The sequence below is a fragment of the Amphibalanus amphitrite genome, unplaced genomic scaffold (genome assembly GCF_019059575.1).
Source record: "Amphibalanus amphitrite isolate SeventyFive unplaced genomic scaffold, NRLGWU_Aamphi_draft 000516F_arrow, whole genome shotgun sequence".
NCBI classification, from domain to species: Eukaryota; Metazoa; Arthropoda; class Thecostraca; order Balanomorpha; family Balanidae; genus Amphibalanus; species Amphibalanus amphitrite.
The window spans coordinates 369,851-394,591 of NW_024882010.1; the positions used below are offsets into that span (position 1 = coordinate 369,851).

The 24,741-nt window shown below is 44.4% G+C and overlaps 1 protein-coding gene across 3 annotated transcripts in view; it reads right to left on the bottom strand.

Moving 5' to 3' along the window:
* The window catches only part of LOC122393108 (band 7 protein AAEL010189-like), a 65,048-nt gene extending 40,618 nt beyond the window's left edge, over window positions 1–24,430 (bottom strand). The window contains exons 1-2 of one of the 3 annotated variants that reach the window (XM_043388749.1): window positions 24,227–24,430; window positions 17,881–18,064 (exon numbers count right to left, since the gene is read on the bottom strand). In XM_043388749.1, the coding sequence (XP_043244684.1) occupies window positions 17,881–18,043 (163 nt within the window). In that variant the 5' untranslated portion in view covers window positions 18,044–18,064; window positions 24,227–24,430. Of the gene's footprint in view, window positions 1–1,406; window positions 1,839–17,880; window positions 18,065–18,366; window positions 18,677–24,226 lie in introns of those variants that run through there. The other 2 variants (XM_043388748.1, XM_043388750.1) reach the window with 2 other exon arrangements.
* Between the last annotated feature and the right edge of the window lie 311 nt (window positions 24,431–24,741).

A 24,741-nucleotide genomic window follows, 5' to 3' on the forward strand; every position in this document is an offset into this window, starting at 1 on the left:
ATCCAAGCCCCAAGGCATTCTCCAGAAACCGTAGTATTGATCAGATTTTTAGCCAACTGGCGCCGCATGGTGGCGCTAGCAGAGCGTATTATACATATAGCGCTCTACTAGCGCCATCATACGGCATCAGCTGGCAAAAACTGAGTCAATACCAATGCCCTTCTCCAAGGCCAATAATTCCGTGTTGATGTGAAAATGGTGCATTTGAGCGTCATATATGCTATACCTTACGCACGCTAATCTACTGCATAAAGGTTACAATTTTGGAACACGTTTGGGAAGAAATCAGGTAAGTCTCAGAACCCTTGGTATTTATTCTATATCTAGGTACTAACAACAAAATGTAGTTTGTTTTCTACGTTAATAAATTGGCACTTAAGTCATGATCGCAACCTTGCAGTACTTAAAAGTTTATTGCCATTTGCCATTACGATTTTGCAGTACTTTAACCCCAACAAAATCTTGCAGTGATTTAACACCTGTTTTGTCCTTGCATTGCTATCGTGTCGACATTTCTGGCGGACCTCACAAAGTTTTGATGTTTCTATTTTGCTTTTGAATGTTTTCTCGTTTGGGGCCTTGGATAGTTGATAATATTTGTAAGGACTAATGAATTAATTCTAAAAACGAATATCTTTTACCAAGAATATTAGAAAAGGTATGTATCAGTATGTTATCTTGTTCCATGTTGATGTTAGGTTCTGACTCTGGTGAAGGCACACTGCTCCATGGATCCCCAGTTCACATCATTTTTAGCAGCTGTAGTAAAAGTGGCTTAGGTTAGCATGAAATTCATTGGTCTACTTACTTCTTATATTCTTAAATATGACCTGAATCTGGTTCTAAAATACAAACTGTGAAGCGAAGTGAAATGACCATGGCATGAGTTTTTTACTTTGCAACACAGGTATACCCAATTGGAAAGAAACTATTTTCTTCTTGCTATACCTACAACTGTACACAATTTTCATAATGAATTTCGGGAACGGGTCCATCCGGTTCCAACGCTGACTTAGACCGGGTCTGACCGGTTCCAGAAGTGTGCCAGTCAGACCGTGTCCGGGTCCGGGTCCCAAAATTTTCCAGTTTTGCCACCTCTAGTGTTCACCTCTGGCATAGGTGGATGATTCTCATTTTTCCAGTTATCCCGTACAAGACGCCAAGCTGACAGCCAGCATTATGTATATGTAAGGTATGTCTTTGGCGCACATCCGCAATCCGTTGCCATATTATAAGCGACTTAGGATTGATATCCCACGTTTGACTGAAACTATATAGAGACGAGAACAGCCTTCTACTCCCCCTCCTCCTTCTTCTTTCTTTCTTTCGCTCTCTCTCTCTCTCTCTCTCTCTCTCTCTCTCTCTCTCTCTCTCTCTCTCTCTCTCTCTCTCCGCTCATCTCTCACCTTCTCCGTACATGACGCTGGGCTGTCGGTCTCGGTAGCGTCCCGTGTAGCCCTGCTGTGAGTGCTGCGAACGCTGCGACCCGGCACTGGATGGCAGGGACATCACGTTCCGCAGCGGTAGCTTATCCGACGGTAGTGACATGGCTCGTCGCCACGCACGTGGGTGCCGGCGGGATGCGGCAGACCGACTCGACGGGACGCGTCAGCGACGGGAACGCCGGCGGCGACGACGGTGTCGACGGTGTCGGCGGCAGCGGTGGAAGGCCGGATAGCCGACGCACGAGAGGAAGCCCCGCGGCGCCGCTGGTGCGCGGAGGGTTCCGCAGCGGCGCGGAACGCGGCGGAAGAGCTGTGCCCGGGAGCGGCTGAGCGGACCCACTCGGCGGCGCCGCGCCGCGGACCCGGCCGTCCGACCGATACGCGAGCAGGCGCCGTGGTCGATACAGACATCGACCAGCCCGGCCCGCCGGACGGGCGCCAAACACGTTGTCACCCGCGGCCCAGTTGCTCAACAAACTTACCTACATTGCGGCACAGGCAGATAGTCGAGACCCAAATGGGGTTAGGTGTATAAACAGAAGGGCGATAATTGCATGTGTGGTCCCATGAATAAGTAAGGAGCTAAGTTTTCCAAACTTTGCTCAGATTGCTGCCGACGGGTCGCTGCTGGTTTGAATAAGCAAGCATGCAAATAAATCAGATGTTAAAGAGGAAAGTATTGCATAATGGTCATAACTCCCAAATCAGGTTATGAGGCTCCATTATTTAAAACTGGAGCATACGGTCTAGTTGGTGACACCGGCACGTCCTCTTTCCGTTTCTCCATCATGTGTTCCAGGGCATTTTCTATGTTCCTGGCATGGTCCAGGTCCTTCCTGTCTCAGCGAGACAGTTTTTCTTGTTTAGTTTATTCCTAAGCAAACAGAAATTGCTTTCTGATAAACAATTATTCACTCAATAAATCATTGTAATCGGTTAAAATGCAATTATGCCGTCAAATGCACTGGAAAACGCCACCTGTTATAATGTGCAGTTTCATTAGCCGTTTTCACGACGGGCTATCCGGCGAGTGCACCTAATTTGACCAAATCTGCACCTAATCTCTTTTACTGCAATTATCTTTACTTTATGACTTTTCTTCAGTGTTTAATTGATGATACTCTGATAATATGACAAAGCAGGCATATAAGCAATTAGTGCAACCCTAGCTGATAGCTAACCCTAGCTGATAGCTAGGGGAAGCCGGGGTAACCCCGGGCGCGGGGGAAGCCCGGCCACCCCGTTTCCGGCTAAATTATTCATAATAAAATGCTGAAGTGTTTGTCCTTTCAGCGTGGCAGCTAAGGTAAGGCCAGCGTAAAAGTTAAAACCCGCGAGTTGCTGTGGGGGGGGGCGTTAAACGCCCCCACTTTTTTCGCCGGGCCATAGCATAAAAACGGCGCGCCGCAGGCGCGCCAAATTTTTGGTACCTGTAGGGAATTAAATGAAGTGTATTGTGACAAAGTTTCAAAAAAATCGGTCGGAAAAATTTTTGAGATATCGAGGTTTTAGTGACGTCATGATTTCTGAGTTTTCGACCAAAAACGGCATATGTTCAAAAAATCATATAAAATCACAGAATAGACATACAGACATGCCGTAAATGCCATTAGACTGCGAATACCATGAACAATCAAATGGCTATCTTCGATTATTGATTATCGTTCCGCATTTTCCAAAATCTTGAACTGAATCTTGGCAATTTCTCGTGACTACTTTACGACCATGATACATGCATTTCTTAAATTGAACTTTTTGAGCCAAACACGTACACATATGATAAAATGAATGTCACCATCGTATTCTACGCCCCCAAATCACCCATAAAACATGTGTCACAGGCTGCGAATATTAGTTTTGATTTTCGGGGATATTTGCATACCCGGTTGACCTGACCTTGACCCTGACCTATGCTTGACTGACCCCTACATGGAGCTGACACTCTTGTAGGCCTTATATGATGGATTGTGCACCGTTTTGACAGAGTTTATGACGAGAGGCGCCCATTGCGAAGTCCTGAAGTCCATGCTACTGGAAGCCCGATTTCAGGTGTTTGACCTGACCTTGACCCGACCTGTGACCTCAAAATTCAACTTTTAAGTACTCATCTGAAGCGTCTCGTCGCGTTCTTTCGTTTGCCGCCTCGTGCGTTTCGCTGCGCCTATTGGTTCTCGAGTTATCGGCTGGGGGCGTTTAACGCCCCCCCCCCTCCCCAGCAAACGGTGGGTGGCGAAATACCCCAGCAACTGCCGGGTTAACCCTCGCCCGCACATGGGGGGTGGTTGTCACCCCCCAGGTAGTCTTTCTGCTCTGCACTCAAAATTTTTAGAGCTAGAAGGCTGATTTTTCGTATAGCTGCTCCTCTATCCTTTCTTGATGTCCACTAAAAATTTCAAGTTTATGTAATTTTTGGTTTCGGAGATATGACCTTGTTTTTTCAGGTCATCTCATGACCCAAATGGCCAATTCTCAACATCTTGCGTTTGCCGTGGGCCTTGTGAGCTTTTGACACCTTGATTTCGGCCTTTTTTGCCAGTCTTACCTCCCACCTATCATGGAAGATGTTGTTCGACGATGCACAGGTGTCAAGGTCAGGGTCAAGGTCAACCTAGGTCATCTAAGATAATTGCGTTTTAGGCAAGCTGAATTTACTTTTTGTAAAGTTTTTTGACTGCATTTTTGGTAAAAGCTTCTCAGATCATGATTTCATGTAATATGGACACAAAAACAATCGGTGCACACATCAGTATACACACAGACACACACAGACATACAAACACATATAATTGACCTTGACCTAACTTGACCTGAAATGACCTAAGCAGCAAAAATCTGGTCGGGTAGTGTGACAAAGAGGTTCTAGCTGGCTTGGCACCAGAAAACAGCATCGTCATCGGTATATGATAAGCAGCGCACTTGATATCCAACGGTGACCCAAAACAGCAGCATTTTTTAGTTTGACCTGACCTGGAAGGTCAATGACTGACCTGAGAAGGTAAAACTGGGTATCATTGGATTTGTCTCTTCCCAAAGAATCTTTTTAATCTTACCGCTAAGCTCTATCTCCAACAGGAAAGAAATGGCGCAGGGGGTGGCAACCCCCCCCCCATGTGCGTTCTAGGATGGGAAAATGGCATGTGCGGGCGAGGGTTAATGCTAACAAAAATTGTATATTGTTAAAGTTATAGAGCAAAAATGATATTTTGGATCGCTGGCTTGTTCGATTTTCCACCGCCGTGCGTCGCCGTGACGGCACTTTATTTCACCTCTAAAGGTTTTTAGCTAAAAACTGAGATATGTTGCACTGTTAATGTTATACCATACAACCCTAATATTTGTACGAATGTTATGAAAGGATCGTTTAAGTGTTTGTAGTGAAGGGTGACGAGGCAGGCTGGCTTAAAGGGACATGTTCATGTCTAACATGGGGAATGGAGTTGAGATAGCAGTTTTGCTCGTTATATGCTAAAACCACATAATCCGGAGCCATTCGTCTCAAAAATATAAATTGACAGCGATAGAGAGCAATTTCGATGGTCTTTACCAGATCGCCAAGGTCTTTACCAGATATGACCAGGGGTGTACGACGTCAGCAAGAAAAAGCCTAGATTTCAAGTTAACGGGAACGGATTCGCCTAACAGATTCGTCTTTTTTAAAATTGTGTTCAAGATTGTCCGCAAGCAGCATGTTGAGACGACACGGGCAGATGGTGCGCGAATCGGCGTAAAGCTCTTCAGAATGCTTGCTTCTGATTGGGTAATATTCTTAGACGTTTCAAGCTGGTGAACTCAATAAGGCTTTCCTCATACATTTTGCGCGTTTTTGTTTGCTGGTTGTCAAGGCAAACAAACAAAAACCAAGATACCAATAAGAAACCAAAAACCCTTTTGCGGAATAGGAGTACGAAACTTTCAGTAGTTTTGCCCCCACCAATTTGGCATCTTCTGGAGGACAAATATTGAAGAATAAGCCCCGGTAAAATCAACCCTGCAAGAGGTCACCAGAGGTCACTGACCTGAACCTGACCTGACCTTGAACTTAAATAGGTCAATGGAGGGTGTGTCAGTGCCATGTCATTCACTTTTGACCCAAACAACGCCAAAGTGCAACCGATATCATTGTTAAAAGCACAAAAAACTACGATTTAGTGCAAAAGCGGCCTGACCTTGTTACCTTAGCTCCGTGACCTGACCTGTCCCGGTCAAAAATTTTCGTCAAAAGTTGCGCAAAGGGTTGACGTCACAGGGTTGATTTTTCTAGACCCCTATACGATACATTTCGACATCACAGAAATGAACTTCGAGTACCTAGCTGCTAAAAATAGAGTTTTAGAGATATAAGCAAATTACGAGTAGGTACCGCTGTGTACCTAGCATACACTGTAAAAAAAGATTAGCACCCCGGTGTGCTATACACTGTAAAAAATATTTAGAACCCAAGGTGGTTGTAGGGTGGCTGGATCTACACCTAGTATCAATATAGTTCTAATATAAGTCGATATTTTAAATAGATGGATAACGTACACCTTGGTTAGAACAAGACTACTAGCCGCACCATTTCAGTACACATTGCATACTTCTCGAAGCATACGAAACAAAATAGCACCTTTCACTGATAAACATAATTAGAACCCAAGGTGGTTGCAGGGTGGCTGGATCTGCACCTAGTATCAATATCGTTCTAATAGGCTGATGCCGTACACCTCGGTTAGAACAGGACTACTAGCCGCACCATTTGAGTATGCAATGCATACTACTCGAAGTATATAAACGCAAAATAACACCTTTCGCGAAAATCGCAATTCCCCGGCGGGTGTTTAGGTAGCTTCTGGGGTGTAATCGCGTGTTTCAGTCACACGGCGGTTTTCGCGCCCTTTTCAAACACAGTGATGACGTAACATCGCTTACAGCCAATCAGCGGCCCGGGTCCCGACGCCAGCGGCGTCGGCGAGGTCCCGGCAGTTGGCTCTGCAGGTGCGTGCGATGTGGCAGCACTGACGAGGGGTGCCGCCGAATTTGTGTGCTGAGTGCTGACAATGCAAAAATCGAGTGCTATGGTGTTGACAATGCGAGTGTATCAGTGTAGAGTAGCCGCCCCCGCCCGCGGCTCGCAGGACACACGGTAGTGCCCACCTGCGGCCGGCTGCTCTTCTTTTTCGGTGTCGCATGTGGGGCGCGGTTCAAGACCTGGCAGGCTGGCACCCCCGCGACTTCTCGCCAATTACCGTAGACACTCCGTCGCTTAGTAGCGACGCCAGGCGTGAAGGCCAGCCAGCCACCTATGGACTGACGGTGACACAAAACCCGCACGTCTACACAGCTGAGACTGAAGCAGGGGCTGTCACGGCAAACGTGCTGACACATGTGTGTTCACTGTTCAATATTGATTTTCCGCGAAAGTGAAGAATCTGCTGTACTTCCTCCAGAAGTGTGTCATGGGCATCGACGAAGGGACAAATAACTTCTGGAAAGGTACTGACCTTCCTATCAACAAAACAGCAGCTGACCTGTCCAGGCGTGCTGCCCAGCAGAGCGGAGGGTGGAGGCCTGTAACCGCAGGGTTTTCACCACTTAGAATGCTGACATGTGACGTTAGGTGCAACTTTCTGAAGCGTTGTTCTGCAGACGCCAGACGTTGATGTTGCGTGATCTTTGTGGCCAATCACAGTATAACTGGCAGTTCTGCGGTCGTTTTTGTCTTACTCGGCGAAGATATTTGCATTTAATTGCAAGTGTTTCAGAGTGCATGACTGCTGTTGTTTTTATATAATACATACACGTGCTGTAATAAAGGTTTTGTTTTACCACACATGAGCGTATTTCTGAGGTGTTCGCTGACCTGATGGTGTGTTGAAGGGGTACTTCCGGTGGCTCTGCAGAAAGTATCTTTTTTGTTTAGTACCATATAGGGAGTGGTTTTTGACAGCAACCCTATACGATACTAATTTAAGTACGAATTGGGGTGTGAATCAACACTGAATTTACACCCCAGGGTGTAAAATTACCGCCAGAGCCTGACATCATAGGGTGTACCGAGGGTGTCTATAAAGTATGCATATGGAGGCAGGCTGGTAAAGCAGACTATGTGGTGTTTTTTTAGCATGATATAGGTAGTGGTTTTTGACATCTAGAAAACCTTGCATAGGGTACTGAATATTTTTTACAGTGTAGTCGGATGCTGCGGTTCTGGAACAAGAGCCCTGGGTGCTTAACCTGCACTTAAAATGTTCTACATTTAGCAGTCTAAGACTCTTAGGTACTTGTCTAAGCTCCGAAATTGACAATTTGCCCGCACTTGAAGCACTTCCCTGCTTCAAGGGTGCTTAGAATAGCACCAACGCACGGATGGTGCTAATCTAAGCATCAGTTTTAAGCACCATGATCAAACTTCAGAGCTGATGAAAGCACCCAAAATATGCTTCATCGATTTTGGCGGGAACATCGCATCCGTTCGGTGCTAATTGGTTTGCTTGTTCAGCATCTGGGTGCTTACGTCGTACGAAAAAAAGCAGCGAATTCAGAAAGCGCGCGCGGGATTCGCGACGCTATTTGCATTTGTCAAGTCAGTTGTGCGGGAGCGCTCGGCCGGGTTGGTTGGTCCATGTGCGTGCGGTCAGTGATAGAAACAGTGATGGTGTTGGTCGTTTGTAGGCGAATACGGGTATTCGTGAGTGACAATACTGAAGTGGGTGTCGTCTTAACTGAAATGAAGACCGAGTCTGAAGTCTGAAACGGAGCATCAATGGAGGAGCTGCGTGGGAACTTTCCAGCCTTGTCGGAGTGCTAAGGTGGGCTTGCACTGACCTGCTGTCGTGCTATGAATAATAATGGATGTAATTCCACACCTTTTTAGGGTTGATAAGGCAAAGTTTTATCGACATTTTACCAGATAGGCGACAGATAACTGATGGCTAATGAAATGAATTATAATCTTTACAGTGAAAGAGACAGTGCAGACTGCAGAATGCAGATGGCATATTTTTCCATTTATCTATTACGGGCATGGTTGACGGCAGACGTGGCTGTTTAGGGCGGCGGCCGCAGCCTGTATAGCGGCGCCGATATGTTGTGATTTATCAGCTTATGTTATAATGCCAGGGGAGCGGCCCTGTGGCACTGTTCGCATGGACGTGCTGATATTCTGTTGTTGTTTTTTTTTTTAATTTGTAAAAAGGTGCTTTGTGATTAAGAAGTTTACGCTTGTGCTTAAATTTAACTCTAATAACCGTCATACGTCATGTCCATTACCATAAATAAACGACAAACAACTAAACAACTAAACGTGTTTGCAGCATGAGGTAGGCATTAAGAATCGCATTGTTCCTTTCGATTTAGCTCGGCTCCCGGCCGGCGGCTACGTCCCTCGCCGCCACTCTTCAAAATGCGTCTAAGTTTTCTCCGCTCCGAATAAAAGTCCCGGCCTCCGCCAGAGGCTCGAGAAGGTCGGTGTCAAGTACCCATGTGCTTAGCACGTGCTTACGCTGTAGCACCATACGGCAGTAAGCACCCACTAGGAGCTGAAAATTGAACTCGGCACATTTTTGGGTGCTAGACGCATGCTAGGGTGCTTCGGTGCCAATGTTAGCACCCGAGCTCTTAATGAAGCACCCTTTGGGTGCGTGAATTTAGCACCAAAGCACCAAAACGGTGCTAGTGCTAGCACCTATTTAGCACCTATGACTCTTAATGAAGCACCCTTTGGGTGCGCGAATTTAGCACCAAAGCACCAAAACGGTGCTAGTGCTAGCACCTATTTAGCACCTATGGCTCTTAATGAAGCACCCTTTGGGTGCGTGAATTTAGCACCAAAGCACCAAAACGGTGCTAGTGCTAGCACCTATTTAGCACCTATGGCTCTGAACTAAGCACTCTTTGGAGTGTAAGTTGAGCACCAAGATGGTGCTAATGCTAGCATCTAGGGCTCTTGAGTAAGCACCATTTGGGGCATACATTAAGCACCAACAGGGTACTGAAAATTGAACTCTGACTTATGACCCAAAGGGTGCTAATTTTTTTACAGTGTACATATACCCAACCAAAGGAAAATACAAAATAGTTTTGCTAGGTCTGTGGTCAGAGGCTAGTTCAACGACCTCGGGCAGGGTTTTCACTCTTTTGCAAGTAACTACAACAAGTGTCTTAAAGCTAAGGCAGTGTTGTCACTTGATAATGCTGATCGCTTGATTAACTACTTATTGATATTGCTGGTTTGGATTTGAACTTGACCCCTGAACTTGAAAATTCGCTCCTATGGTAAACAATTTTAGGTGCTTTAGAATTGTCTTGTAGAGATCTTTTGTTTGATACCGCTTTTATTTCCCTCGCGCTGCCTCTCTTACTTACTGAGTTAGACATGGAGGGGCCGAAAAACGCCCACCAGGCGTGGTTGGAATTATCCCCGGACCCGGCCACGTTATGTATGAATTAATATAATATGTAGACAAAACCAAAGACGCCTTATTTGTGATAATGTATCGTAACCGTATGTTTATTATCCGTGCGGGGGCACTGCTGAGGGCAACGCTGCTGATACAGTGACTTTTTCAAGAAGGGATACTTATTTACTTTAATTTCACTTTTAAGCTCCTCTATTGTTGAATTCATACAGCATCATGTTTTATTCAGGGAGACCAAAACAAATAATAAAGAAACAAATGAATAAATGTGAACGAGATGCCGAAGTCTCTTGGGCATTCAACCCTATCATCCAACTGCTGCAAGCTTCAACAAACAACATGCTACAAGTTGCTTGATGCGGCAGGCCTCTGTCTCTCTCCCTCTCTCCCCCTCTCCCTCTCTCTCCCCCTCCCCCCCTCTCTCTCTCTCTCTCTCTCTCTCTCTCTCTCCCTCTTTTGCCGCTCAGACGCTGAAGGTCGAGGAGGCTGAAAATGATTCACTAGCTACAGCGGTCGCCGGTAGAAAAGTTACGGTCTGCAGTACTGAAAGATGGTGACATTTTAATAGCTACCGCGAAAAGTTGCAGCATGTGGTCAGCTGGGAACTGACTAGTGATTCTTGTTTTGCAGACTTACCCATCCAACATATCACCCATGACTGAGTTTTTAACGGGTCGGTATCTGAAATCATACATGCGATCTATCGCACTCAATTAGTCCATCAAAACATTGCTTCTGGGTTCAGGGTTGTATACGACTCAATCAATAGCAATCAATTCAATCACGACAAATTTGGGAAACCAATCAAATCAATCAAGTCAGAACAATTTTCGGGAATTGATTCAATCGACTCAAACGAGACAATGAAAGGAATCAATCAACTCAATCAAACGACTCAACCAAGACATACATTAGGTTTTTTGCCCCACCAATTTGGAAAAGTGTCCATAGCAGTCTGGTGTACCTACCTACCTACCTACCTACCTACAGAAGAAACATAAAAATATTGTCATTTGAAATTATAAATTGCCATGCCATTCAAAGTTTCTATGTAATAAGGAAGGATACCTAGTGATGGACAGGTGGATCATGATATTGAGGTTCAATGGGTAGAATTGGAGCAGAAGTTTCATTTAATGGGTGCAAAATAACCCAGTAGTTGACTCGCCCCTTAAAGGGAGATTATGACCTTTTCCCACTTTATTGGAGTTGGGACCATTTTTTAGTAGAAAATGTATAAATATAATGTAAATTCATTGCATTTTGCCGAAATCACAAAAAATAACCATGTTTTTTAGGTTGAAGTAGCTCAAGCGCTCCGCGCTTGGTAGTGATGGGTGAGCAAGTACTTGCAGGTTTAAGTAAAATCGGTGAGTAAAAACTAAATGATATTTGAAAATTTTATTTTAATTGATTGCTGCCTTTATGGTCGATTCGTGAATAAAAGGTTTTCTTATACATTTGTTTTTTCGACGTGTACGAATGCTTTTAATTATTAGGTACCGGACAATACATAATTTAGTTGCAGCATTTCTCATTTTAAACCAGTAAAACGCCTTTTGGGCGACCAACGGAGCGAGCGAGAGGATGGGCCTTGCACGTGCGAAATTGCGAGGGGGTACCTCCAACTAACTTGTGCACTGCACCCTACTAACCCTCGCCCCGTTGGGGGGCATTTTGGCCCCCCCCCTGTGGTTTTTCCTGAATAATAAAAAAACGGCGGCGCGCAGCGCCGCCAAATTTTCAGTACCTTCCCGGGCATCAATTTGACACCTTCACACCAAATTTCAAGTCTTAGGTCACCTTAGGTCAGGAGTTATTGAGGTCAAACTGAGGTCATGTTCGAGCAAAAATGAGCAAAAAACATGCAATCTTGAAACGCTCACCAAATCTACAGTTATCAAGCAATTTCAAAGTTCTTTATATGGTCTAGTAGACAAAAGGCGGCGCTACAAAACTGCTATCTCGGATTTTCAAAATTTTGGGCTTTTGACCCCAAAAAAATCGAAAAATTGATTTTTTTTGAAAAAATAAAAAAAAAATCCAAAATTTTTCCGAATTTCAAAAAACGGAATATATGTGATAGTCCCTGCGCTCTTCTATATACATACCAAATTTCAGATCGATATCTCGTTTTTTGGCCAAGTTATAGCGAAAAAACTGTTCAAAAATGATGACGTCAAATTGTTGAACTCAATTTTTAGCGATTCTAGACCACGTACGGCAAAACAAAGACCACCATTGAACTCCCCGTGACGAGCTGCATCGATTCGATACCCATTTTATGCAAAAATATTAACTTTGAAATTTGACCTAATTTGACCTGACCTTGACCTGACCTTGACCTGACCTTGACCAAAACGTGACCTAAGCTGGCCCCAAAGGCTGCCTGACCCACATAATCGCATTTGTCATGTAAAATGGACCATAAAACATGTATCACACGACACTTTCATATTGTGACCCCCCAGTGACCTGACCTCTGTGACCTGACCTGGTATCAGTGACCTCAAATAGCAAAATATGTGTTTGAAGAACATTTCCCCATCGATGATTTTCAATGAAATGCATTTTACTCGATTTAACAACGCATTTCTTGAAATGCCTGTAAACGGTGAAAATTGGACCTTTGACCTGACCTGTGACGTCATCGGTTTGACCTAGGTCAATAAAATTAGGTCACAAGGTAGTTCCCTGATAGGGCTATCCAACACCGTTTGCCGCTTGTCGCTAGGTTGCGTGGTTCTCGAGATCTTAGGGGGGGGGGGCAAAATGGCCCCCCCCCCCCAACGGGGCGCGTTGCTCGGCAGAGCCCAACGGGGCGCGGGCTAACCGGTCTTTAGCGATGTGCCAAATTTCAGCGCAATCGGCCTAGCCGTTCTCGAGATCTGGAAGCGGCACACTGCACGTGCGCACGTGCAAGCGGGGTCCAAACTGACTTTTGCACGGCACCCTACTAACTGGTCCCCAACCGTGTACCAAATTTGAGCGCTATCGGCCCAGCCGTTCTCGAGATCTGGGAGCGCCCCCTGCACGTGCGCACGTGCTGTAGCACCCCAACCTTAACACATGCAGATGAATTATCTGATGGAGACCTAACTGTGTACCGAGTTTCAATTCAATCGGCCCAACCGTTGTGCCGTTATTGAGGTTGCAGTTTTGGGGGTTCTTAAAAAATGTCCAACTTTACCACGCGCCACGTGCGGTGGTTGGCAAGAACGCATGGTGGCCATCACACCACAGAACTTTTACGTCCAAGTGACATTCAGTAAAGAAGACCGCTTGTCAATCGGATGTCCCGTTCCTAAGATATTAGCTTTTTAAGAGCGTCCCCACGGCCGGCCGGCCGGCCGGCCGCTCATACTCAGGATTTTAATTCAGTATGAGACTCCGCTCGCTTCGCTCGCTCCGTAATAAGGAACGAATGACAGCAGTCTTGCTCTTTATTTTTGGAAGAATATGGTATAAGTTATTTCATTAGTCAGTATGTCAAAAGATTCTTTTCATATATTGATACAAATACATTACCTTTCTTAGAATACCAGTGAGTCGAAATACATGTGTACCGGATGACATAAATTTCGTAACTGCGTTCCATCTTATTTGAATGGCCACAGTACCTATACACGTTGGTTGTAGGGTACTACGCACCTACAACCAACGCCCTACACACGACACTGACAACCAAGCTCACAACATAAACACACGGTAACATAAACAAAAACCCAAGCGTCGCTGTTTGAAACAAAAGCGCCATACACTGCGACTTTTTATAGAGAAGGACAACGCATTTCGGTGGGTGTTGCAAGTACTGAAAGTACTGCTTCTTTTTTGCAACAATAAAAATCATTTTTCACATACGAAAATGTGCTAGGAAATTTTCATATTTTATAGAAACCACAGTAAAAATAGCATGGATATCGAATAAATTTTTTTTTTAGAAAAAAGGAAGCTCATTATCTCCCTTTAACCCAAATCACCACCTTTCACCTAAAAGTTGTCAATTTAATTTTGGCCATATTCCAACTCCATTTTCACTAAACATCAGATATTGCAGTTGAAAGTTGGCTGCTCGGATTTTGGCAGTGTTCGTGATTTGGCCATTTACCCTACACCATGTCTATTTTAATGGATAATAGGTATGCATTAATAACATATTAACCATAGGGAAATAGAAATAAATATCTTACCTGCATGTGACGGTTTCGGTTAGACAGAGACTGACGGGCAGCCTGAAAAATCTTTCAACACAATGTGCATTTGAGACGTGGGATGTTGTCAGATTGGGAAGGAAGAGATTTGAAGTATTTAGCGATCCACGACTCTGGACGTGGCATGTCAATAACCCGGTTTACATAGGGTTTGTTGCAAGCTTATATCTCCGTCCGTGATGTTGCAAAAGATGCCAATGGTGCTTAACAATTTACAAAATGATCCCCTCTAAATATTTGAAGACCACTGCAACGAAATTATCGCCAAATTAACGAGCTAGAGCCTCGTCAAATATGCTATGTAAACCGGGTTAATGTTAGGTACTTATGTGAAGAATTCAAAACATTTTATTGCAATACAATTTGAAACTGTTAGGACTGGGGGATAGGGATGAGGATTAAAAATATATCTTAAAGGAAATGGCAGGGGGATGTCATTACTCTCTTCGCCATAGGTCCAGTAGGTACTGATGTCATTGGTTCGAAAAACAAAGAAACAAAGAAAACGTTTTGCCAATAAGTATGCTAAGCTTTTATAAATCCTTATTTTACGTCTTTTGATTTTTTGGTAAGATGACGTCATTGATTATCATGTAGTATGGTAGATCATCATAAAATAAATCGGTTGTACAACACCAATTTCGTTTTAATTATTATTTCATTTGAAATACAACCACTTAATAATATTCGGTAAAATATTTTAAGGAAAATGAAATATATTAAATATGTTATGCTTAGGCTCTCAGGAGAACAAGATCAACAAACGTTCTGCTGCAAATTTAACAATGCAGCAAATTAGCTATTAATTAGGTACGTAAACGTAATTAGCGAGACGAAAACGGCGCTTTTGTTTCAGTTATTTTTGTAGGGGTTTCAGATATTTATAGAGTTCAGTGGGTTGTTTCTGAGGAGATGTGGAGATGTGAATTATTAATTAATCACACTTTATTAGTATATAGGGCCTTGCACTTCATCATCTGGATTAAAAAAAAACACGTTTCCTGCTGAGTGCAGAAAGGTAGGTAGGTGCATCGCCAGGTTCTATCACCAGGATTGGAGCAGTTATTGCACTTTGCAGTTGAAAGTCAAAGTTGGCTGTTCATGTTTAGGCCCTGTTCTTTATTTGGCCATCTACCCCATATTGCAGTTGTGATGACAAGCAGTTTTCAGTGTAGTTTTGTGATCTTTGATGTCATCAATTGGTGTCATTATTTTTTGTCAACTAAAACTTATTTGAACTTTCCATTCAATCGACTCAATCATACGAGTCACTCTAATTTTCGGGAATCAAATCAGTCAACCAGTCGCTAAAGTCAAACGAGTCAGTCAACCAGTCATCTCGAAAAGTCAATCGACTCAATCCAATCAACTCAAAATACGCGTTGAAACAAATCAATCAATTCAATCGACTTGATTGGTATACAACCCTGTCTGGGTTACATACACCAGCAAAAAGACTTTTGGCTTGCTTTCTTTCTTTTCTTTTGGCTTTGGTTTCTCTATTCATTACATCAACAAGTAAACATCCTGGCTTCTGTGTTCACTGATTTTGCTATTTACATATAGCATCAACATAAGCCAAAGCATGTTTATAGTGTACTAGGTACCACGGTACTACCCCACTGTAGTGCTGACTTGGACATGATGGTAATCATAAGAAGTGAAACAAAATTTACATTCCAGCCGACGTTATCAAGTCGTTTACTACTGCTTGTTTTGCAAAGAACATGTGACACGGGTGAAAGAAATCCATTTCATTTTGTAAGCGCAATGGCTACGCTTGTAAGCAAGGGCAGAATTACCCAGGATTTAAGGCAAAAATACAATATTCCTTCCCTGTTCTGGAAAATACGGCGGATATACAAAAATATGTGAGAACTGAGTCGAAGACTTTTCATTCCTTATTTCCAAAATCTCCAAATCCTTATCCAACACAAACAAATCATTCCCAATGATTTGAGCACAATGCCAAATCTGATGCATCTTTGTTTTGAGGGTGTTTTGAATTAATCCGTTGCCGGCTGTGGTCACATTTATATAAGCAGCTGGGTTAATTCGATTGGTGCGGCTGCTGTGGACGAAAATCCTCCGAACAGCTTGCCGTAAACCGATTATAACCCATTATTGCGATCTCTTCGGTTCACTCTCCATCAATCCACTAACCATTTTCTGCGAGACATTTTTATACTGCCAAGTGCTCTATAAACACCTTATCGCAGGCTCCCACGGCCCTTTTCCTCGAACTAACGATATTGACATGCGCTGTGACAGCTTTACGTCATCGCCGTGGGTAGCTATAACGACCAAACACTCACACAGGAGCGCGTCGTCCACTCACCGACATCGCGGTAGGGCGTCTTGATGCTCTGCATCGCTGGTTATGAGTTCAGCCTCACTAGTCGTTCCCGAGGAGCGTGTTTGCAGCGGCAGCGGGTGCTCGACCACTGATGACACGCACAGGTGCCAGGTGTGCCGGTGGCCGCGGCCGCCACCTCCGCCAGCCCCCATCGACGCCCCGCCCGCCGACCGCCGCCGTATTGGTGCTACCACCTAACAACAATCGATCAGCACCCAAACCCGAGGGTGCCGCGATCTTGACCGCCGGCCGCGCGCCGGTTCTGATGGCACTCATCTGGGAAATGTGTCGGCCCACGCCGGCGACAGGCACTGAACGAAGGGCTGTGACAATGTACCTTGTCTTCTGAGCGGCTGTTGGCACGCGCTCGCATAATGGCTGAGAAACTTTCCTTCAGCAGTTGTTGGCATGGCCGGTACTTGCTGGCATGAGTTTATCATTGCGTGGGAATGGCAATAGCACTTTTCATATGCTGAATTATGCCTCATTATTGCCTTGCGTGACGGCACTTACGGTTGATTGTTTGTGATGTTAAAGTGAAGTCCAAACGGAATAAAGTTCGTAACAATGCATGACGCAGTCGAACTTCATTCGTTTGAAACATTATCCTGTAATTGCTACAAGAATAAAGCTAATAGTTTATGGAAAAACATACATTTTCAAATTTGACAAAATGCTAGTGTGTGCTAGACAAAATATACTACTTTGGTTGTTCAACAACTGAAGCCTTGGTTATTATGGTAATATAAGTTATCATCAGCGACCATTTAATCAACGCAAGCTAGCATGAATGTGTTGTTACCATCGCAATCACCGATCAGGAAATTGACAGAGGTTTTCATATAATTATCGAAAGTCAATCATTCGTTCATCAAAAGCGACGCGTAGCAAATGTCAAGAATGAACAATATCGTATAAGTGTAATATCCAGACATATTGGCATTCAAGGGTCCTTCGATTAATCTCCCGCGGAGAATTAAGCGCTGCATTTATTATAACAACGATATGGCCCCTTACTGGAAAGCATGCGTGGCAAAAATGCTCATCAAGACGGCAAATAAATCACGTATCGCGCTGGGTGAAAAAAGAACAAAACGTCTAAATTTAGTCTCACAAAAATTCGATCCATGACAACAGCATCGCGGCTGTTATTCCAAAATAGTAAACGATAGTAAGACATTCTAAAAATAAGGGCAGTTGAAAATAACAATACCGGAAGTTCACGATTATTAATAAAACTGTAAAATACAGATAAATATTGGGAACAGAATCATTGCATCATCGATAAATCAACCGTATACCACATTCGGTTACATCAGCTTCGTAAACTTTTGTCAGCACGCCCTTACCAGCATTATTTTCTTTTCATTCCAACTCAGCCTGTTTCCATTCAAAGTTGACGCCTTTCTTCTCCGTCCTCACGCCAAGTCTACCTCCCCCCAGCCACTCTGAACCGAGGCCGGCACCCTCACCTGAGTTCTCGCCGCCGAACAGCACGCCCGAGTGTTCGTTGACGACAATCGGCACCTGGGAGGAGGGCGACGCCTGGCTGAAGGCCGGCTCGTGCATTTCCTTGTGGCCGTGCATCTCCAGGTCCTTGGAGGGCTCGGGAGACACGCTGATACTCCTCACCATCGACCGAAGTCAGCTCGCAGTCTGTAACAGAAGGGAATAGATGGTCAGAGTCGCCAGGTGCGGTAAATACAAGGATAGTGAAACATGGCGAAACTGAGGGCTCAGTGAGAGCTGTGGGATGTTTCGTTACTTTATTATCTATTGCCGGCATCAAAGGCTGGTTTGAAGCATGCGGTTTCAAAAATGAATGGAATGTATCGACTTGCACTTTATAAATTAGCGTTCATCGAAAATTGCAAATCATTTTTAAGCGTAGCGCAGACCGTATGCATTTAGAAAAATTGACTCATGTAACAATTTCACCAGATTAAACATTTAATTACCTTACTGAAGATGAATTACGTATCTATGTCAATGGCATTCCGATTTCCTCATGCTAATTGGGTAAGTAAGACAAAGTTAAAAATCGCTTTAGTTTTCGTTCGTTTGAGCTTAGTAAATAGTAATACAGATGAAATGAATTGTCTCAATGCAAGCAATCTGCAAATTTTTCGTCGGAGAGTCAGAAAGGATTCAATTAGCCTTAGTAGGGCCTTCGTTTTTTAAACCTTGGAAACTGTAAAGTAGGCCATAGCGGCACGCTATTCAACCTCTGCAAATGACCCTTGCAAAAGAAGTGGGTTATCGTCATGCAGTTAACCGTTGAGTGATTATTGCCTTACTAACCTAACATTTGATAAGGTGCCTGTCTGGAGACTGTATGAAATCCACGTGTGAATGCAGTCCGTCACAATTAATTCTTATTTGAAATCGACTAATAAGCAAAAAAACGTGTAGATGCAATGCTAGAAAATTATTAATAACTCATGATACTTTAAATAAGTTTCATGCTGAAGTGTTCGAACGTATAGCCAACCATGGCTTATAAAAATTTGTTTGGGCATCGGGTATGCTCATCTGCATTTTGGCACCATTTGGAAGTGGTAACCTCAAAGTCACTGCCAAAACCTCATAATAATCATTTCAGTCATCCACATTCCACATTTCAATTGTCCTACGGTGAACTAATTGACCCATCCGTGCCACCAGTCAGAAGAAATTTCGTCAGAGCTGTAGATAAGCCACGTACCGCGGCAGCATTGCTCAATGCTGCGGTGTGGCTTGGTGGATGCTGTGCCGCACGACACCCTGGTAATGCGGGACAGTCTACCACCTCAGGGCCACAACGGCCGCTCAGCAGTCGGCTACGTCCCAGAGCCAAGCGCAGTGTGGCTCGTTATGGGTTCTGTGATAGGATTGAGTAATGGATATAGCTAGAACGTCAGGGGGAATTTGAAACGTCTTGACCAATCGTAATAAGTCTCAATGAACGACCAATTACGAAAATGTTACACATAGTTGTCGTCAACGGTCAAAGCTGTCACTTATATAACTTGTGTCTAATTTGTTGCTGCAGACAAAAAAATATAGCAACCTGACTCTGCATCATAACAGTTCTCGTAATCAATGTTTCAGGAAACTGTCCAGCATGCAGTACGTATAAGTTACAAGATAAAAGGAAGCATGTCAGGTGTCCATTTCTTCAACAAACGCAGCAGAAGTTGCTTACATGTACATTGCGCAATGTACAAAAAAGGTCATCGTCTCAATCGGTTTATGCATAATAGTTATTTTCTTTCTAAGCTGATAACTCTTTTTCATGACTTGCAAAACATACTAAGTTAAAAATTGTCAACCTCACTTCCGTCCAAGAACCATTTGTGATAGGTCCTGGAACGTAAGCCGTATCTCTAATAATTGTAGTAACAAAGCTAGTGACGTAAGAACATTATACATTTTACTTCGTAAAGTAACCGCAGTTACATCTACCGACCAACGAGGCCAAAATGGCATGCATCAAAGGTGGTACGCATGCATGCATATTTCATATGCATTGGTACACCGACATGCGACGATAGTATACACATAGTGACATAGCATTACCATGGCAACTCAGACAACAAGTTACAAGTTGTCACTCATTCTTCAGCAACCGCCTCAGCGATGTCGACTGATTGCAACTGGGCAGACAGCCACTCAGTCACATTATGGAATGGTGACAGTTCTCTCTGTACCAAATATTCCACCTGTGCCTGCTGCTAAGTGCAAAAACAAACGTTCACATGCGTCGTTATGCTTCATGCGGCTTGATTATTTTGGCTGAAAAATTGTCGAGCCTACTTATTGTTTCTTGCTGTGTGCCGATGGGTATTTGTTTAAAAAAATGGCTCTTTTAAACACTTTCGACCCTCATAAAAGACAGTTTGGTAAATGAAACTCCAACATAATAGTGCCTACCTCTTTTGTTATATGTATCCAACTCGGTAACTTAGCAGCATATAGTAACCACTTATCATTTATGGAACAACGACAACAAAAGAAAATGCCTATTTTTGGAAAGCGCCTAGCAAAAACAAATGATATCTTCCATGTCCTACACCAAATATAACCCCATTGGGACATGTCTTACCACTAACGAGACATAGGTATATATGTAATACGACAGCTGCCGCGTAGACCAACGGTGAGTACACGCCAGCTCAATGGCGTTATCTATTGTCGTGACAATTGTCCTCGTCAGGAGGCCGCTGTTAGTGAGAGCCTTTGTGGAGTCTTTGAGGTCCTGGGTGGCCGCGGTTCTGACGGGTCATTTGTACCGTCAGCGAGGACCGCCATTAGCGCCGAGGTGGACGCTGGTGGCATTAACGGCGCACTGGTGGCTTTACCGGCGCGTCGTTGGCATTAGCGGTGTGCCGGTGACATTACCGGCGCGGTAACGAACACAGCGATCGGAAATAACAAGTCTCACCTATTAGCAACGTGCCATGACCTGCGCATGGTGCCCCACAGGGCTCAGCAGTGGGGAAAGCGCGGTTACTGAGCGGTGGACCTTCGGGAGATCAACTTATGTAAGGAATTGAAAAAGTTTAATGCTGTACGTAAAATGAAAGTTACGAAAATTACACCTTCTTAAGCTGCTTCTCTTAGCCTTTATGAAATATCGTTATAGACGTAACTGAAAAGAGCACAACGAAAATATTCAAATTCTCAACATTTAGTACCTAATTAGTAATTGCACAGCCACCCATTTTTCACATCAATTAGGTAATGTGCTAATGATGAATGGATGGCTGCGTGCTCAGAATTCAATAATCATCTTGCTATGAAGAATATCTTGCGCAGCAAGTACCTGAATTCCTGTCGACGGGTTTGAGTAGCTGGCACCTAGTGCGCTTTTTTATCAACAGCTACAACGAGCTGGCGCCCAAAACTTAACCCACGCCCCACTGGGGTCTGCGTATAACACGCCCTACTGGAAGGGTGGGGGGCTCTCCATAGCCCCCCCCCCCCCCTCCTAACTCCGAAACTACTGGGCCGATCGTCAAAATTCAAACGGCGTCTGATAGCCCTGGAAAAACTGTCGAGCGAAACCTATTTTCATTGACCTCAAGGTCACCGATGACGTCACAGATCAGGTCAAAGTAAAAATTATTAGCATTTCGGCTTGTTCACCTTTTGGGCTCTGGCCGCCGTCTTACAAGTCAGATCAGGCTCATTTTTGGTTTACACACTCGTGAACAGATGCTCTAAATACCTTGAGGGTACCAAACTTGTACTTTGATTTTCAGGTCAGGGTCAGGTCATCACAGGTCATGGAAATATTATATCATGCGTCGGTCACGTGACACATGTTTTATGGTCCATTTAGGCCATAGATTTCGAATTTGATGTCGTCTGTGTCATTCAAGGTCATTTTGAGTCGAATTTAGCTTAGGTCAGGTCACTTTCAGGTAAAAAAAGGTCAAATTTTGAAGTTAAAAATTTTCAACAAAAAATGTGTCTATTGGATGCAGTTTGAGCTCAGGAACACGATGGTGTTATTTATATTGGTGTACGATGTCAAAAACGTACTGAAAAATTGATTTGAAAAATTAATAATTGTGAATTTTTTTGCAATAATGCGTATAACTTGGCCATTTCGAAGATATTTAGCTAAAACTTTCTAGAGTTAGTCATAAGCATGCGTTCTGTCACATATATTCCGGTTTTTTCGAAAAGTCAAAAACTTTTTGAAAAAAAATATAAAAATATAAATTTTGAATATTATTATATAAAATTTTCGAAATTTTCAAACTTTTGAAAATCCGAGATAACAGTTTGATAGCGCAGTCAATTTTGAGTCTTTTCATGCAAAGAAATTGGATCTAACTTAAAAACTGAGCTCTTGGGAGCGATTGCCGTGGTTCAATGTTTTGCGTCGAAATCGGCCGAACATGACGTCACTCTGACGTCATTTTCGGCCGACCTATGGTAGCTACGAAGTTCAAACTTTGACACAAGGTGTCAAATTGATGCAGCCGAAGGTACTGAAAGTTTAGCGTCGATACGTCAAGTGGTTTGGAAGTTATCGCAGAAAAACGGGAGGGGGCTAGGAATAGCCCCCCCCCCAGTGGGGCGCGGGTTAATCGGCTGTCGCAGCGGTCTGTTTACGACATACGGTATATATTTATGAGGCAATCGGTTCCAACTTCCCAGTAACCGCTTCTGTTACGTGTTGTGGGTTGTGACACACTGATAATCAATGAGAAGTGAGCGATGGCGGCGGCGTGGCCGGGACCTTTTGTAACGTGACAGCGCGACCTTTCGATGCAGCAACGCCTGCCGCGTGAGCGCCAAGCCGCTTGTTTCAGCAGCGGCGGCATGGAGCTGCTTTCCATTAGCATAGTGAAGTCCTGCTAAAAGGGCAGGGCGGGGAGGCTCTCTGATGGCTTAAGTTTGACCTTTCGACGTTATACAAGGTCTTTTCGATATGTGGCTTGGCCGTCTTGTCATTGCGAACCATGCACTCGTCCATGCGGCGTCTATTGACTGAGCAGTGTTTGCTGAGTGCGGGAGCTCGTTCTACATATATCGCTTATGGCCCTTTGTTGTGGCCGGTGACCCCTGGTGACCTCCGCACCAGGTAAGCTGGCTTTGTGTATCACGGGTCACTTGTCCTTTTGAAAGCTCTCATACACATTAACAGGGATCACATCCTCGCATCAGCTATGAAATTCTGTAAGTAATTGATTCTTTACACTTTGTCGGAGCCACTATAAGCAGATCCAGGGAAGAATTACTCGACATGTGAGCAAGTACATGCCCCTTTAAACGGGGTTTGAATGCATAGAGCATCCACAGTAACTCCGATTGAAATGCACATCAACCTTGTTAGTGTGTTTTCTTACCTCATTTGAGTGGAGTAAATGATACCACGGAGAAATGCCAAATGAGAAGCTGAAAATATGTTTTGAAAAATATCTTCTTAGAATATGTACCTACATACAACGAACTATTTCATTGTGAGTATGCAATGAAATAGTTCGCTGTACATATTCTAAGAAGATATTTTTAAAACGTATTTTCAGCTTCTCATTTGGCATTTCTCCGTGGCATCATTTACAGTTGGTAAAATGAGACAAAGATCGGCATCATCAATTTTCGCCTCATGTAACTGTTTGACACTAAACAGCCATAATCATTTTGAGAAAAGTTTGGATATTCTCATTATGAATAACAAAATAACTTATTTAAGTTAACAAAATTCTGGATTAAATTGATAGGAATGGCGTTCCAAATCCCTCAGCCTGCCCGCGTATTGCGAATACATTATGCATATTAACATAGCATACCTAACATCAATGTTTATAGTATTTTCATAGTGTAGGTATAATGCACGCGTAAAATGGTCCGCACGTGGTCACGGACAGTTCAGTTCACTCAGTGCTTAAATTGCGCTCATTTCGCCTCACTCATTCATCCAACCACTCCGAAGTCACTGACAACAACGACGGTCAGCGTGGCATTCTCTTTTTTTTTCTTTTTTTTTTTGTTGGGTTAGGCCCTTTCGGTCGACAAGACCATTGCAGAGCCGGAAGGATGATAGGAATTAGGGGGAGACATTGGTCTGGGCAGGCACCCTAGTGAGTCGCCGGGGCTGAGCCCGTCCAAAGGACAGGCCACCCAGCCCCAAGGCACTCACTGCACCCGGCTACGGGGTGCGCTCCCTCAGGAGCAGCGGTGCCGCTCCAAGGGAGCAGCCCGCATGAGATAAAGTTGCCTGTCCAGCCCGGAGGGGGTTGTGGCGTAGAGGAGAAGGATTTCAGAATCCTGAGGATAGAAGCATGGAACGGTGTGGCATTCTCACCCACACCTCCCACTTACCCGTAAGAGAGGTGCTCCTTCTTCTCCGTGAAAGATCCGCGCACGCTGCGCACGGGCTCAATCCGACCGCCCTCGGGCAGCTTAGCGGCGCGATTCTGACACGACCTGGCCACGGCAGACGTCGTCGGCCAGTCATACCCCGCCCGACACCTGGTGGAAAAACGCCCAACCTGTGGTTGCCGCCCTTCGTCGCGCCGGCTGGTCCGGTGTTGTGGTTACTCGTATTCGGGGTCTTGGCGGGGAGCGGAACGGTGCTCCTGCAATGTTTGTCAAGGCCCGACTACTTAAGAATTTCGCTTCCTTAGTTATATGCCTCCCAGTATGTAAATGATGCACCTTTTTTGGTCGGATCCTCCGATCCCGGTAATGTGTCGGAGCCCCTTTAACGGATGCCTCTCGCCTCTCGGTTTATTTCACGAACAAATCTCGGATTTAACCCTCGCTGCCCGGGGGGGGGGGATGAGAGTTCGCCCCCTGGCGAATATTTGCGATAGCTCCCGAACGCTTAGGGATAG